The sequence below is a fragment of the Schistocerca americana genome, chromosome 3 (assembly GCF_021461395.2).
Source record: "Schistocerca americana isolate TAMUIC-IGC-003095 chromosome 3, iqSchAmer2.1, whole genome shotgun sequence".
Classification (NCBI taxonomy): Eukaryota; Metazoa; Arthropoda; class Insecta; order Orthoptera; family Acrididae; genus Schistocerca; species Schistocerca americana.
This window is the reverse complement of record NC_060121.1, coordinates 554,550,429-554,564,519: the sequence shown is the minus strand read 5'-3', so window position 1 is coordinate 554,564,519 and position 14,091 is coordinate 554,550,429. Positions and strand designations below refer to the sequence as shown.

The 14,091-nt window shown below is 36.7% G+C and overlaps 1 protein-coding gene across 2 annotated transcripts in view; it reads left to right on the top strand.

Annotated features, from left to right (window-relative positions):
- LOC124605380 (fatty acid hydroxylase domain-containing protein 2) overlaps positions 1-8,259 on the top strand; it is a 210,669-nt gene extending 202,410 nt beyond the window's left edge. Inside the window, exon 8 of one of the 2 annotated variants that reach the window (XM_047137019.1) lies at positions 7,029-8,259. In XM_047137019.1, coding sequence (XP_046992975.1) covers positions 7,029-7,100 — 72 coding nt within the window. In that variant the 3' untranslated portion in view covers positions 7,101-8,259. The remainder of the gene's footprint in view (positions 1-7,028) is intronic. The other variant, XM_047137020.1, reaches the window with a different exon arrangement.
- The last annotated feature ends 5,832 nt before the right edge of the window (positions 8,260-14,091 follow it).

The window sequence follows — 14,091 nt, the reverse complement described above, 5'->3', positions numbered from 1 at the left end:
TCTGTGTCCCATGTTAGGGGCGGCCTCCAGAACTGCGGAAGGCAACGGAATACCACCGCAGATTATCTTCCCTGCATAATGCAGTCTCCATTTTATGCACAAAAAATGGCTTCCTCTCATGTTAAATCAGTGTCCGGAGGTAAAATAGTCCCCCATTCAGATCTCGGGGGGGGGGGGACAACTTGAAAGGAGGCAAAAAATCAAAATGAGAATTGGTACCTGGAATGTCAGAACTCTGCTACAAGCAGGAAAACTAGAAAACCTTAAAAGAGAGATGGAAAAGAATCATATGGACCTCGTAGGAGTTGCTGAGGTAAGATGGAATGGACATGGAGAGTTGCAGTCAGATGAATATGTATTCTACTACTCAGGAGGAGAAGTAAAAGGAATTAATGGAGTAGGAATGATTATGACAAGGGAATTGGCTAAATGTGTGGAATATGTAGACTATGCAAATGACCGGGTTATTGGTGTAAGGCTGAAAGGAGCACAAAAAGATTTACTGATTGTCCAGGTGTATATGCCAACTTCAGAACATGATGACCAAATTGTAGAGGAAACGTACAATGTAATAGAGAGAATAATGGACGAAAATAAAAAATGCTGCAAAATAGTAATGGGAGACTGGAACGCCATTGTGGGAGAAGGGAAAGAGGGAAACATAGTAGGCAGTCATGGTCTTGGAAAGAGGAATGACAGAGGTGAATGGTTAATTGACTTCTGCAGGGAAAGGCAGCTGATAGGGGCAAACACATGGTTCATGAACCATAAGAGGAGGCTCTACACTTGGAAATCACCAGGGGATAAATACAGAAACCAAATCAATTTTATACTGGTAGAAGAAAGATACAGGAATGGAATCAAGAAGGTGCATACATTACCAGGTGCAGATATTAATAGTGACCACAACTTACTTATGGCAGAAATAGAAATAGGAATGAAAAAACTGAAAAAGGCGACAATGGTGAAGAAGTGGGATCTAGAGAAGATAAGGTCCAACAAAGAACAAATTACAGAAATGCTGTCTCGGGATTTTCTAAACACATTACGAGACAAAGAGGCACGTGATAATGCCAACGAGTACTGGAATATGCTGAAAGAAGGAATCATTAAAGCAGGACAGCAAAATATAGGGTATGTAAAAGGGAAAAGGTCAAAAAAACCATGGGTCACACAAGAAATGATTTCCAAGATGGAGGAGAGAAGAAAATTGAAAAACAAGAACACTGAAGATGCAAGAAAGATATACCGAAGGTTAAATAATGAACTGCGAAGAGAAACAGAGCAGGCTAGGAAAAAATGGCTAAAAGAGGAATGTGATGAAATTGAAGAACTGGACAGGAAGGGAAGATACGACTTACTATACAACAGAGTAAAGACTATGACATGGGAACAAAATAGAGCAGGAAGTGCTACTATGGAAATTTTGAGTAAAGACGAAGAGGTAGTGTACAAAGATCGTGACGATATCCTCCAGAGATGGGAAGAATATATAAAAGAGCTATATGACACAAATAGCAAACCAGAAACTCTGGAACTTGAATCTCACAACAGTGTAAGTGATGAAGAGAAAGGACCGACCATCATAATGGAAGAAGTAAAGTCTGCCATTGCTGCAATGAAAAATGGCAAAGCAGTAGGTACAGATACAATACCGGGAGAAATACTAAAATGCTTGAACCACAGTGGAATAAGAGAAATATTGAAGTTATGTAATAAAATATATGACAGTGGTGAATGGCCTGAGGACTTTTTGACAACAGTAATGATGCCATTACCGAAAAAACAAGGAACCAAGAAATGCAGCGAGCACAGGACAATCAGCCTCATTTCACATGCAGCCAAAGTGATGTTAAGAATAATTAATAAAAGACTTGAAAAAATAATAGAGGAGAATCTCGGCGAGGAGCAGTTTGGCTTTAGACGGAATACGGGCACCAGAGGTGCAATAGGGCTCCTACGAATCTTGGGAGAAAGGTTTATTGAAAAAGGAAGAGACCTGTATATGTGCTTCATCGATTTAGAAAAGGCATTTGACAATGTGGTCTGGGACAAGCTGCCGACTATTATGAGGGAAAAGAGAGTGGACTGGAAAACCAGAAGACTTATAAACTCATTATACCTTAATCAAAAAGTTTCAGTTAAAGTGAGAGGAGAAAGTACAAACTGGATCAGACTAGGGAAAGGAGTAAGACAAGGATGCTGTTTATCACCCACTCTTTTCAACCTGTACTTGGAAAATATGATTGACCAATGCTCATTAGATGACAAAGGAGTAGAAGTTGGAGGAAGAAGAGTAGGGTGCTTGAGATTTGCTGATGACATGGTCCTTCTAGCCACATGGGAAAAAGAATTACAGGATTGCAACTAACGGAAAAAAATATGGAATGAAAATTAACACAAATAAAACAAAAGTATTGGCAATAGGAGGAAATAAGGAAATAAAAATTGTGCTGAATGGAGAAACACTAGAACAGGTGCAAAATTTTAAGTATCTTGGAAGCAGGATAGACACTGCACCACAGAAGTGCACCACAGAAATTAAAACAAGGATAGCAATGGCAAAAGAGGCGTTTTATAAGAAAAGGAGAATCTTCTGCAGCAGTCTGGACAGAGAACTCAGAAAGAGACTCATAAAATGTCTTGTATGGAGTGTTCTTCTATATGGCGCTGAAACATGGACTATGAGGAAAAAAGACAGAGAAAGGCTGGAGGCTTTTGAGATCTGGACATGGCGGAAGATGGAAAGAATAAGTTGGATGGACAGAGTAAAAAATGAAGAGGTACTGAGAAGAGTGGGAGAGAAAAGACAGTTACTAGATGTAATAAAGAGAAGAAAAAGAAATTGGATTGGGCATATATTAAGAAAGAATGACGGACTGATAAAAACAGTTTTAGAAGGTTATGTAGAAGGGAAAAGGAAGCGAGGAAGGAAGAGATTCCAGATACTGGATGACATGATGGACGGCACAACATACAGCAGCCTTAAGAAGGAAGTAATGGATCGCAGAAAATGGAGAGGCAAAGGACCTGCTAATATAGCAGATAACTGATGATAATGATTATGAAACATCAGACTGAGAGTAGAATACTTTTATTTCAGTTTCAAGCTTTTCTTTGTCAGTCATAAGAAATCTTTCAGTTACCAATACCAGCTCCTCTGCTTCATTTTTAAAACCAGTGAAGCTTTCTTGTTGAACAATCCAGCAGCTATTAAGTGCTTAATGGAAAATGCCTGCCCCTTATATCAATGCATATTCAGTCACATGTTTCTTAATCTTCTGCCCTGAGTGCTTGTGATTGTTTCTCACAGTACATTGAGTTTCTTAATTCTAAAATATCAGATTTATTTCTGCATGAGGTGTAATTTGATGAAAAAGCTCTAACTAGAACTTGAAATTGTCATCGTTCTGGTATTTTAAAATTCATGTTTCTTCTGCAGTGCCTTGATCTGCATTTAATGTTGACTGAATTTCTGTAAGGCAGTTATATAAAGGTCACAAATTTTAAGGAACTGTGTTTATGTTTTGTATGTTGAAGTTCCACTTTGTAGAGGAATGGGGCAGAATGCTTGTGTCCGTACCCTTCTTGAGAATGGACACACATTGCAGTGATGTTGAAAAAACTGTTGGAATAGGACCGTCAGAGTGTTAGAGAAAAATGTTCTTGCGTTTTGTGTAATACTTGCTGCATTACTCATTGTTAGAGTAAGTTGATGTGCATAACAGTGAATGAAATGCACATTACTGTAAACTGCATTCAATTTTTCTTGAACTCCTGCTTTGTTACCTTTCACGACATTTGCATTGTCAGGAATATGTCCAGTTGTTGTAAAATACATTTTGATATGCCATCTACAGTTTGATTTTGTGGAATAAAGAATCTCTGAAATGGCTCCAGTATTTCTCCATTCAATACGTACTGTAGAAAAAGAACGGTTTGAGAGTATTCTGAAACATCTGCTGTGTCAGTAGCGATGACAGCTGTAAAAGAAGCTTCTGAAATCCATCCTCCTCGTGGTATATTTATAGCAAGGAGTCAAGCATCTAATCTTGAATAGTCTTAGAAACACCTTCAAAGACTTAACTAGTTTGTAATTGGTTCTTTAAATTGAAATCTGATTTATGCATAAAATTTACTAATCGTATAAATACTGCTGGATGTGTGGATCACCTTTTTCATCACGTCCATGTCAGAGAGTTGCTAAGCGTTCACAAAAGAAAATACAGTCTTAGTTTGGAGAACATTTCATAGTTCTTTATAACCTGTACATTATGCTCATTGACTGACACTCTGTGAATTGCTAAGAAGTTCTTAATATTTTTCTTTCATTTTGTTTATATTTCTGAAACTGTCTTCTGCCCTCTTTAAGTCATCTCCAAACAGGAAACACAGAGATCAAAACAGTGCATTTTTTACTTCACAGCCACAAAGTCAACTTTTCTGCTGGCAGCTACGAATTGCTCATCCATGGCTGACATATTAGAATATCAAGTGTTGAATGACTCGTTTCTTAATTGTAACCTTCTCATGGAGAGAAAGCTGTAAAAACTTGAGCTGTTGAAATTCACTTATAGTCAAAGATCTTATTTCTTGGCGATGAAAGTCCATTCTCTGTAAAATAAAAGAAACTGGAAAATGAATCAAATAGAATAACTGGAAGCTGGATAATAATCTAATTCTACAGTTTTATCACATTCAAGAATACTGTATATTATTTTTAAGCACATCATGTATGAAATTTAAAAAAAAAGTTCCCTCCATAACACCAGAGTTGGCAGTTGGCACTGTGGGAGTGACAGTGTTCTGACTCTTTCACAGCCTCATGTGCATCTTCTTACGTGCACATGGCCACCATGGCCAGACACCGTCCTGCGAAACTGTGAAGCGCACAATTTCTTTTGTATCTTTTCCATAAACTTGGCGATGTCTACTGGCATTAAGCTTGAGGATTATATATTGTGTAAATATAAAGAAAGAATTGAAGAAAAAATGAATTACATAACATGTTCTCGATCATATCAAGTGGAAATAGGGAATGCTGCAGTTCCACAGTGCCTGTATGTGTGCTGCTACTAGTCTGTACACAAGAACGGAAACTCAGAGTAGCATTACATAAGCAGAATTTATGTACTCCATTTCCAAATGTTTCTTTGCAAAGGAAGATGCATAAGTACTACCTCAATTTGATTTGAACATTATTACAGAGGTGAGTGGTGTAGATACTAGTATCAGTGTCATTGAAAAACAGCTGAAACCATTAATACTGAACAAGATCACAGGGCTAAATGAAATTCCTCTCGAGTTCTATACAGAATTGTCAGTTTTGTTGAGTTCAAGCAGAATGTGGTTACTGAAGCAGAATGACCTCCTCCATGCCAATGAGCACGGATTATGAAAACATTGATTGTCTGAGACTCGATTTCCATTTTTATCAGGTGACATCCTGAAAGTCTTGGATCAGGGCAGTCAGAAAGATATATCCTTTTTCCACTTCCAAAAAGCATTTGACTGAGCATCACACCAACAGTTAAAAATGAAAGTACTATCATATAGGAATCGTACTGGATTGAAAATTTCTTCGTATCACTTTATCTTGGATGGAAAGTCATTGACATATATAATTTCAGACATGGCTGAGGACAATGTTAATTGTGACCACTGACTTTTTGCAGTTGATGAAGTTCTCTTAAATGAATTACTATCCTAAGAAAGCCACATAAATATGCAGTTAGATCTTAATAAGATTGACACCTTGTTTTAAAAATGTTCCAAATTGTAAAAGTGTACACATCACAAAATGCAGAAGTATAATATCCTATAATGACAATCTCGGTGAGTCACAATAGGAATCAGTCAGTTTGTACAAACAACTAGGTCTAGGCCTAACAGTTTGTGGGGTTATGAAATTGAACAATTTGATAGACTCAGTCATAGGTAAAGCAGGTGGCAGACCTCAGTCTTTTGGCTCGGTTTATTGTTCATATGTGAGGGAGCTATACCACATAACAAAGGATGCTAAACATATACAGAGGAGGACAGCATGAGTGATCACAGGTTTCTTTGTCAACAGAAATACTGAAGAATCTGAAGTGGCTGATGCTATAAGTTAGATGCAAATTATACCTCAAAAGTCCAGCTACAGACTTTCAAGAACCAATATAAAGTGAGGAACCTAGAAATGTACTACAGCCTTGTATGCAGCACTCCCACTGGGACTGTGAAGACAAGACTGAATGACATACCACATGCACCAATGCATTTCAGCAGTCATTCCTGCCAAGCCCCATACACTGATGCAGCAAGAAGCTATATTGCATGGTACAGTGTGAAGTACCCACTGCCATGCACTTTACAGTGGTTTGTAGAGTATTGATGTAGGTGTGTATGGATTTTACAGATGATATTTTCACTATTCAGACATGGCATCTATCAAAATGTAGGCATTGTTGGTGTTTATTTGCCATGGCAGAGCCATCAGAGAAGTGGAGATCAACAACAAGATAGTCTATATGCTATTATTTTTTTATTGTGATTGGGGTAGTATTTAGAAGAATGCATTTTGAAAAGCCACACCACTACATTCATCTGTTTACTCCTATCCATATCTCTTAGCACTTTATGCGAAGAGTGCTAGATGACATTTTGCATGATTGGGGTTTTTGAATTTTCAAAATCCCTGCCAGCTGCCATTGAGAATTTTTTTCCCAGTAGGATATTGTACCTGAACTTGAAATACATTCTACAACACTTATAAAGTCTGTGGTTACTTTGCAAGGGAGCTCTACTCATGACTAGAGCCTTGAGGTTTTAGAAATTTCAACTGCCTGTTAAGACAAGTTTTCAGAAGAGTAGGTGGTCTGCTGAATCTTTTGTCCCATCATTATTTTTCCATCTTACCATTTTATCCAGAGATTATTATTTACAGTGGTACCCTCATAAACAACACATTGTTAACTTTATGGTTTAGTAATAACTGGAATTTAAACTCAAATTTACTTGTTCTTCAATTTTGTTTTTGCTTTTAGCTTACATCAGGGAAGCTGAAGCAAGATGGCTGCAAAACAGATATTGAAAGAAAGAAGTATACAAATATTTAATTTCCAGAATATTTATGTTGTTAACATTTCTTTCTGTATTACAGTGTGAGAAAGCTTTCATTGTAATTTTTATATACAAAAACTGTATTTTGTTATATGCAATGATCTGTAAGTAACCAGTCTGTCCACAGTGCTTATGTTTCCTGTAATATTAAATATGTGTATAAAGAATTCTGATCAATACAGCTATGTTGACATACAAGTTGAGTATGTCTTATATGGAGTATTTTCTAATTTGATTGTTTTTAATTTATTTCATATTATGTCAGCAGATGTTTAATAGTCTTTAGGGGTCACACAATGCAATAATAAAGATAACATTTGTAAAACATTTGTCTCTGTTCCTGAATTTAATTTTCTATCAAAAATCTGTGTGATATGAATAATAAACTTAAAATGTAAAGAGATGATTGAAGAACTTGAAAAGAAATTGGAGGCAAATTATGTAACAGGTTGCAACCTTATAAAATCTGTTTGGGTGCTGTGAAAGTATTAGAATAATTATCTTTTCACTCTCTGAAGCGATTGGGTGCAGTGATTTACTTTGTTGTAAGATCTCAACACAGTTTTTGTTATTTTGTAATACTGTATGCTTAATCTTATGACCTAATTGTAGGCCCTAAATTTCTATTATTTAATGTGTTCCTGCATATTCTGCAACATACACAAGCCACAATGTCATCAAATTTACAAAAATGAGAAGATTAAGCTTGTTTGAAACAATTACATTTCCTGTGGATTGTGTTGAATCCTTTGCTAACACTTTTTTTCTCTGTGGGAAAAAATGGGTAATCACTATTTGAGCAATAAAATCGTTCATACAGTTAATTTTCTGAGTGACAATCTCCATAAATTTAGAAGTTTAAGCCATTTCCATGCTGAAGAAGAATGTTAAGTATTACTCACCTTCAATATGATCCACTACCAAGAACTGCAGAAACCATATGTTGGTATTTGTTATTGGATTTGTTAACTGCCTGTTGAAATGATAATATTTAAAGTATTTCATTAATAAATGTCCTTCGTGAAGCTTTTTTTTACTCTCCAAGTATTATGTTCAAACAAAACCAAATTGTAATTTACGCTGTGAAACATATTCTTGTGATATTTCTGTAATTTTTTACCATGTATGCAGATTTTAAGAATAAATTATTGTATGTCCACAAGATTGTGTCATACAACAGAAAGAAAATGTGTAATTATCTGCCATTATTATTATCATGATGATTTTTTTTCCTGGTGGATTTTCCTTTTTTATTCAAAGTTGCAGAGAAACAAGTTGTCAATTAAAGCACAAGTATGTTTTTAAGTTCAATCTTCTATGTTTATCAGTGTAAAATACAAATCTTGAAAATACTGATCATAACGTACAGTAGTGCAACAGCAAACAACAAGAGCAAAGTCTGAGACACTGAGTCACGAAACTCCCAATGCTTTTCTGCAACTTCCTTACTGCAGTGTTGTCCAACTGTCTTGTATAAGCACATTGTGAAATGATTGTGTATACTGTATGAGGAATGCAGAAGCAGCTTGAAAATGAAAATGAAAATGAGGTCGCAATTTGGAGTTTATTGTGGTACAATAAATATGGAAAGGCATTTTATAATGTGGTAAGAAATAAAATGTTTTCCCTCTTTTAGGCAGTGTGGTATCAAAACCAGAGTGAGTTGGAAACTCACTCTTCCTTCAAAACCAGTTAGCATAGACTGTACTGGCAGGTTTGTGTAAGAAGTTAAAACCAGCATAGGTGTTAAGGACAGTTAATTGCTGATATTTATTTGGTCATAGAAAAGGGAATGAGGGGATTAAAAGACTGTTGTTTGTCAAGGTTAGCACAGTATGGGTAATTGATGAGACAGCTGTGATAGCAGAAAGTGAACAGGAATTAGGTTTTGTGCTAAATGTAGGTTAGGATATGCACATAAATAAGAAGAAGTTATTTAATTGGATAGATTGATTAAATAATTCAGTAATAAATAATTTTATCAATTATTGATTTTGTTGTTAAATAAGAAGAAAGTGTCACAGGTTTACATGCCGGAAGACTAAATGTTACATCCAGGAAAGAGAATCTAGAAGGGATAAATACATTTTGAAATGTGGGAAGCAGAATAGATACTCATGATAAGTACGTGTAAAGTACAGAAGCAAGAGCAAAGCAAAAGTGTCTTTTATAAGAGTAAATAGTGGCTAATTATGGCTCTTCCTTTCAGACCAAGAGGAAGAATTATATGAATAAAAGAATGGATATTGTGATTTTGAGATTGAGATATGTTAAATCATTGTCTGCTGCTGGAATAACAGGCTCAAAATTTCTAATTTGCAACCGCCTGAGTAATAATTATTACAAGCATGTCAATTTAATCGCAGTAAGACATCAGACTGTGCAGAGAATTAATGACTGCAGGCTCTGAAAAAATTTGCTGCTGTTAGCAGAAGTCTGCATGAGATATAAAAAATGATTGCCAGTTACTTGTCAGCAAGCCGTTACTCTGCGAAATGTACTTACAAAAATTCATCTGCTGTGAAAATGGTGATTATCATTCTTTGAAAAAAACACTTATGCGATTTCATGTTAATATACTTATTGTTAACAAAAGTTACAAATCCTTACATAGGTAGTGGCCAAGGCAGGACAGTGATAAGTGTCTGTCTCTAAAGAACAAGTAAGGGTGAGTGATTAAAAACAAGTAATGAATAACTTACAGAAATTCAAAGATAGCTTTTTGTTCATTTTCATTGCAATCACTGATATACACCAAGTCTGCCTTCTCCGCCCATGAAAAGTCATTGGATTACATATTTTAAATAGTATGTATAAAATACAAATCACTTGATGTATCTTTTCACAGTAATTGGGAATGTAAAAATCATGCCTAGTTTTGAATGGGTTAAAATGAAATCTGTAAAGAAACTCGTGAAACTAACTACAGTCAGCGCAAAGCTTTAGAAAGTACATGGTAAACACATTGATACATTCAGAATTGGTTCCTTTTGAGCTTAAACCTATCATGTCACAATTCATTTCTTGTCACAAAGGATTTTTGATGATATGATTACGATTTGGCAATTGTGAACCGTATTTGTTACATTGCACTCAGATTTTATTATTATATCTTAATATTAAGAGAAGGTGTGATATTAGTTTAATTGCATTTTATTATTCATTTTGAAAATCTGGCCTGGTACGAGTAGGACTTGCACATTGAGGTGGTCTACTCCAGGACAAATAATGCAGGACCGACGCTCGTCTTTGAAGCCACAGACGATTGATGACATCATGTCGATGCATAGTAATCTTCCAAAGTAAAAAGGTACTTGTACAGCTTCTCTTACTTCACTGTATTTTTTGGGCTTATCTGAATTAGTTACAATTTTTTTCATCTGATTCTTTTACAGAATTTGAATCAGAAGCAAGCGATCACATAAACTGTAAGCTTGTTAACACCAGTGCCTACCAATTTAAATTGTATATTACAGCACTGAAGGTGGTCACTAAGTGACCGAAAATCGATTTTGCGGTTAATAAAACAAAAACAAAAAGGTACGACCAATGCTGTCTCTGCTTCCAAGTATACCCATTATCTGGTCGTGGTGCACAGGACACCCCATGGAGTCGCCAATCAATAAGCAACTTTATGGGTTACTGCTATGTCCCATTTGCTGATTAAAATAGATGTGGCTGTACTCTTTAAATCTATCAGAAATGGGCTGTCGCCATCATTTTTTTTTTCAAGGAAGGAGAGAAGTTTTAACTTCCACAACACACACAAATAAAGCGTAGGTGTTTTGGAGGCTTGGAGATTACAAGAAGCTATTTTAAATGGTGTCAGAAAGGTTATTATATTTTCCAATGTCCTCTTGTCTATAGAATCAATCAAATTATCTGGATTTTTCTCTGACAAAATTGACAGAACTTCAAACCATTGTGAATTAATAGAATCAAACATATCCAATTTACTATTCCATCGTGTGTCTATATCTCCTTTCAACGACTTCTGAAGGCGATTCTGAAGACCAGATCTTTTCAAGAAAGTTGTGATAACTCGACAGGAATTTATTAGTCGCTGCACGTCACTCTTCTCATCATTCGGGTCTCCTCGAGTCGTGTGCTCCAGCACAGTATTAAGAATGTGTGCTGAGCACGAGAGCCTCTTGTATTTGGACCTCTATCCGTAACGAACACGATGTTATTCACAGCACTGAATAAATCGAATGACCGTAGTATCTTAATTAATTCAAGTTTAATGTTTTCTCCTGCTTTTTTAATCTCACTCTCAAAATTTCTGGTGCACAACACTCGATCATCAAGTTTCACTTCTTGATAATTAACATAATGTGCAGTCACTCCCATATAGTTTATTTTACGGTACGAATCAGTCCATAAATCAACAGTTAGTGCTCCACCTATATCTCTTAATATATTCTTCACTTCTGGGGAAACAGTTTCACGCAGACGATCGGCCGTTTCCTTCAAATTTCTGGATATGGTGGTTGGATGAGGTAGCAGTTCCTTAGCACTCACTGCACCGTACTTGGCCCCCACATCAGTAAGAAACTGTGCCGTTTTGAGAAACCGAGATCCACACACAACTTCGAATGGTAAAATGTCTTTGCTGACAAGATTGATAAGTTTTTCTGTCACGGCTGTCTTCAAATTTGGCGGAACTTCAGGAACTTTCACGTCTCTCTTGGTATTTAAATAAGTAATTATGCTACTTTGTTCAGCCTCACACGAATGTTTTGGTAAATTTGAAGTTCCACTTTTGTGTCCAGTGTAGGAATATACCTTTTTACATGCAAAACAAGCCACTATATCTTTTATCTTTTCGTTGCCATCAAATACGTAGACGAATTTTTTCCAAATTGGCAATTTCAATTTGTTTTCCTTCACTAATGTAAAATCACCTTTTTTCACCTTACACGAAATTGTATCCATCGATATGGTGTTCATTTGAGGAAAGAACTCTCACTGATATTTGCTACGATGCACGTTGTCACTCGGTCACTACGAAGCGCTAACTGAAGGCAGCGGAAAATTGCAACGGGCACCTGTCTGGTAGACAGTGGGCAGGTTTGCCACCCAGAGTGCACTTCACAGGCCACGCAAAAGACACGGTCGTGGAAACAGATTAGGCGCAGCTCTCTTGGGTGCAGCTACGTCGGTCGTAGCCTGGGGCTGAGGACAACAGACATCCGCTCTAGCCGGGCCCTGCAAGATTCCAAGAATGTCAACAGACTTGAAGTTTTCAACTAACATTGCAACATACGTACTGGGCAGATGCCTTGCTCATTATCCGCAGATGACCCGCAGATACCCGCGCCGGTCACGATTTTATCCACCAAGTAACAAATACCGCGGATATCCGCATCCGTGCAGACCTCTAGCCATAGCCTTTGATTACATTAACTTAGAAGCAAATGTTTGTTATTTTGCCAACGGACCATAGACCTTAATCTGTGACATAAATTTCAATTTATCTACTGGTTCGTGAGGGAAAAGGGGCATGGACAAACAATCAGATAGCGAATGACAGTTTTTTCATGTGATATAATTACATATTCACAATTTTCAGATTTTTTTCCTTTACTTGTACAGTGAAACCTTGCAGCTTGCCAAATTTCATGGTTCTAGATCAAGGGGAAGTACCCTAGGCATTTTAAAGATTAAATTTACAATTATCAAAATATGCGACATAAATGGCCTTATCATTTGATTGCATTGACTTAAGAAGCTAACTTTTATTATACTGCCAAGAGAACATATACCTTAGTGTGCAGCTTGATTCATGTGCCTGTTCATGAGAGAAAGCAATCTTAACAGACGGACGGACAGACAAACAATCTGATATCAAATGACAGATTTTTTTGTGTGGTATAATCAGAAATTTACAATTTTCAGATTTTTTCCTTTCATTATAGTGTGAAATCTTGCATCTTGGCAAATTTCATTATTCTAGGTCAATGGGAAGTACCCTATAGCTTTTAATGAGCGAGTGTGCTAATATCGAAATATGTATTATACAAGGGTGGTTTGAAAAGTTCTCAGAATCACCACAAGAGGTCAGCGCGAGTGCAAAGTTGTTCATGTGATATTCATTGGACTGTTGCGTGTAAACACGTACCACCTCAGTGGTCTTGTAAGAGAGCTGTGGTGGTGACATGGCTCTGTTGTTCCCACATAGTAATTTGTAAAGACTGAAAAAAATCAAGATTCGAGCAATGATTAAGTACTTCATAAAGAAAGATATGAAAGCAAAGGACATTCATGCCAATTTCCTGAATACACTGGGGGTCTCTGTTCCTTCATATTCAACTGTTGCCAAGTGGACAAATGAATTAAAGTTTGGTTGGGAGAGCCTACATGATGATCCTGCAGTGGTCGGCCAAGATGTGTCGCTACTCCAGAAATCATTGTGAAAGTGCACAAAATGGTCATGGAGGATTGCCGGTTGAAAGTGTGTGAAATTGCTCACGCTTGCCAGATGTCATGTGAAAGTGTATATCACATTTTAACTGAAGAATTAGAAATGAAAAAGTATCTGCAAGATGGGTGCTGCGACTCTTGGCGCTGGATCAAAAACGTGCCGTCGCCATGGCAAAATAATTAAAGTATGAATTGTTGCCAACCCGCCTTATTCACCTGATATGGCTCCCACAGACTTCCATCTCTTCCCAAAACTGCAAATTTTTCTTGGTGAATGAAGATTCACTTCAAACGAGGAATTGGTAGCCGAAGTTGACACTATTTTGCAGGCCTGGAGGAAACTCATTTTTGAGATGAAATCAAGGCACTGGAACATCATTGGACCAAGTGCATTAATCTACAAGGAGACTACATTGAAAAATAGAAAAGACGCAGTGATGTAAGTACTTTTTTCTGTTCCCTTCTGAGAACTTTTCAAACCACCTTCGTAAGTGGCCATATCTTTTGATTGCACTGACTAAGAAGCTTCACATTTTTTTTTATTTTGTCAAGGAACCATAGATC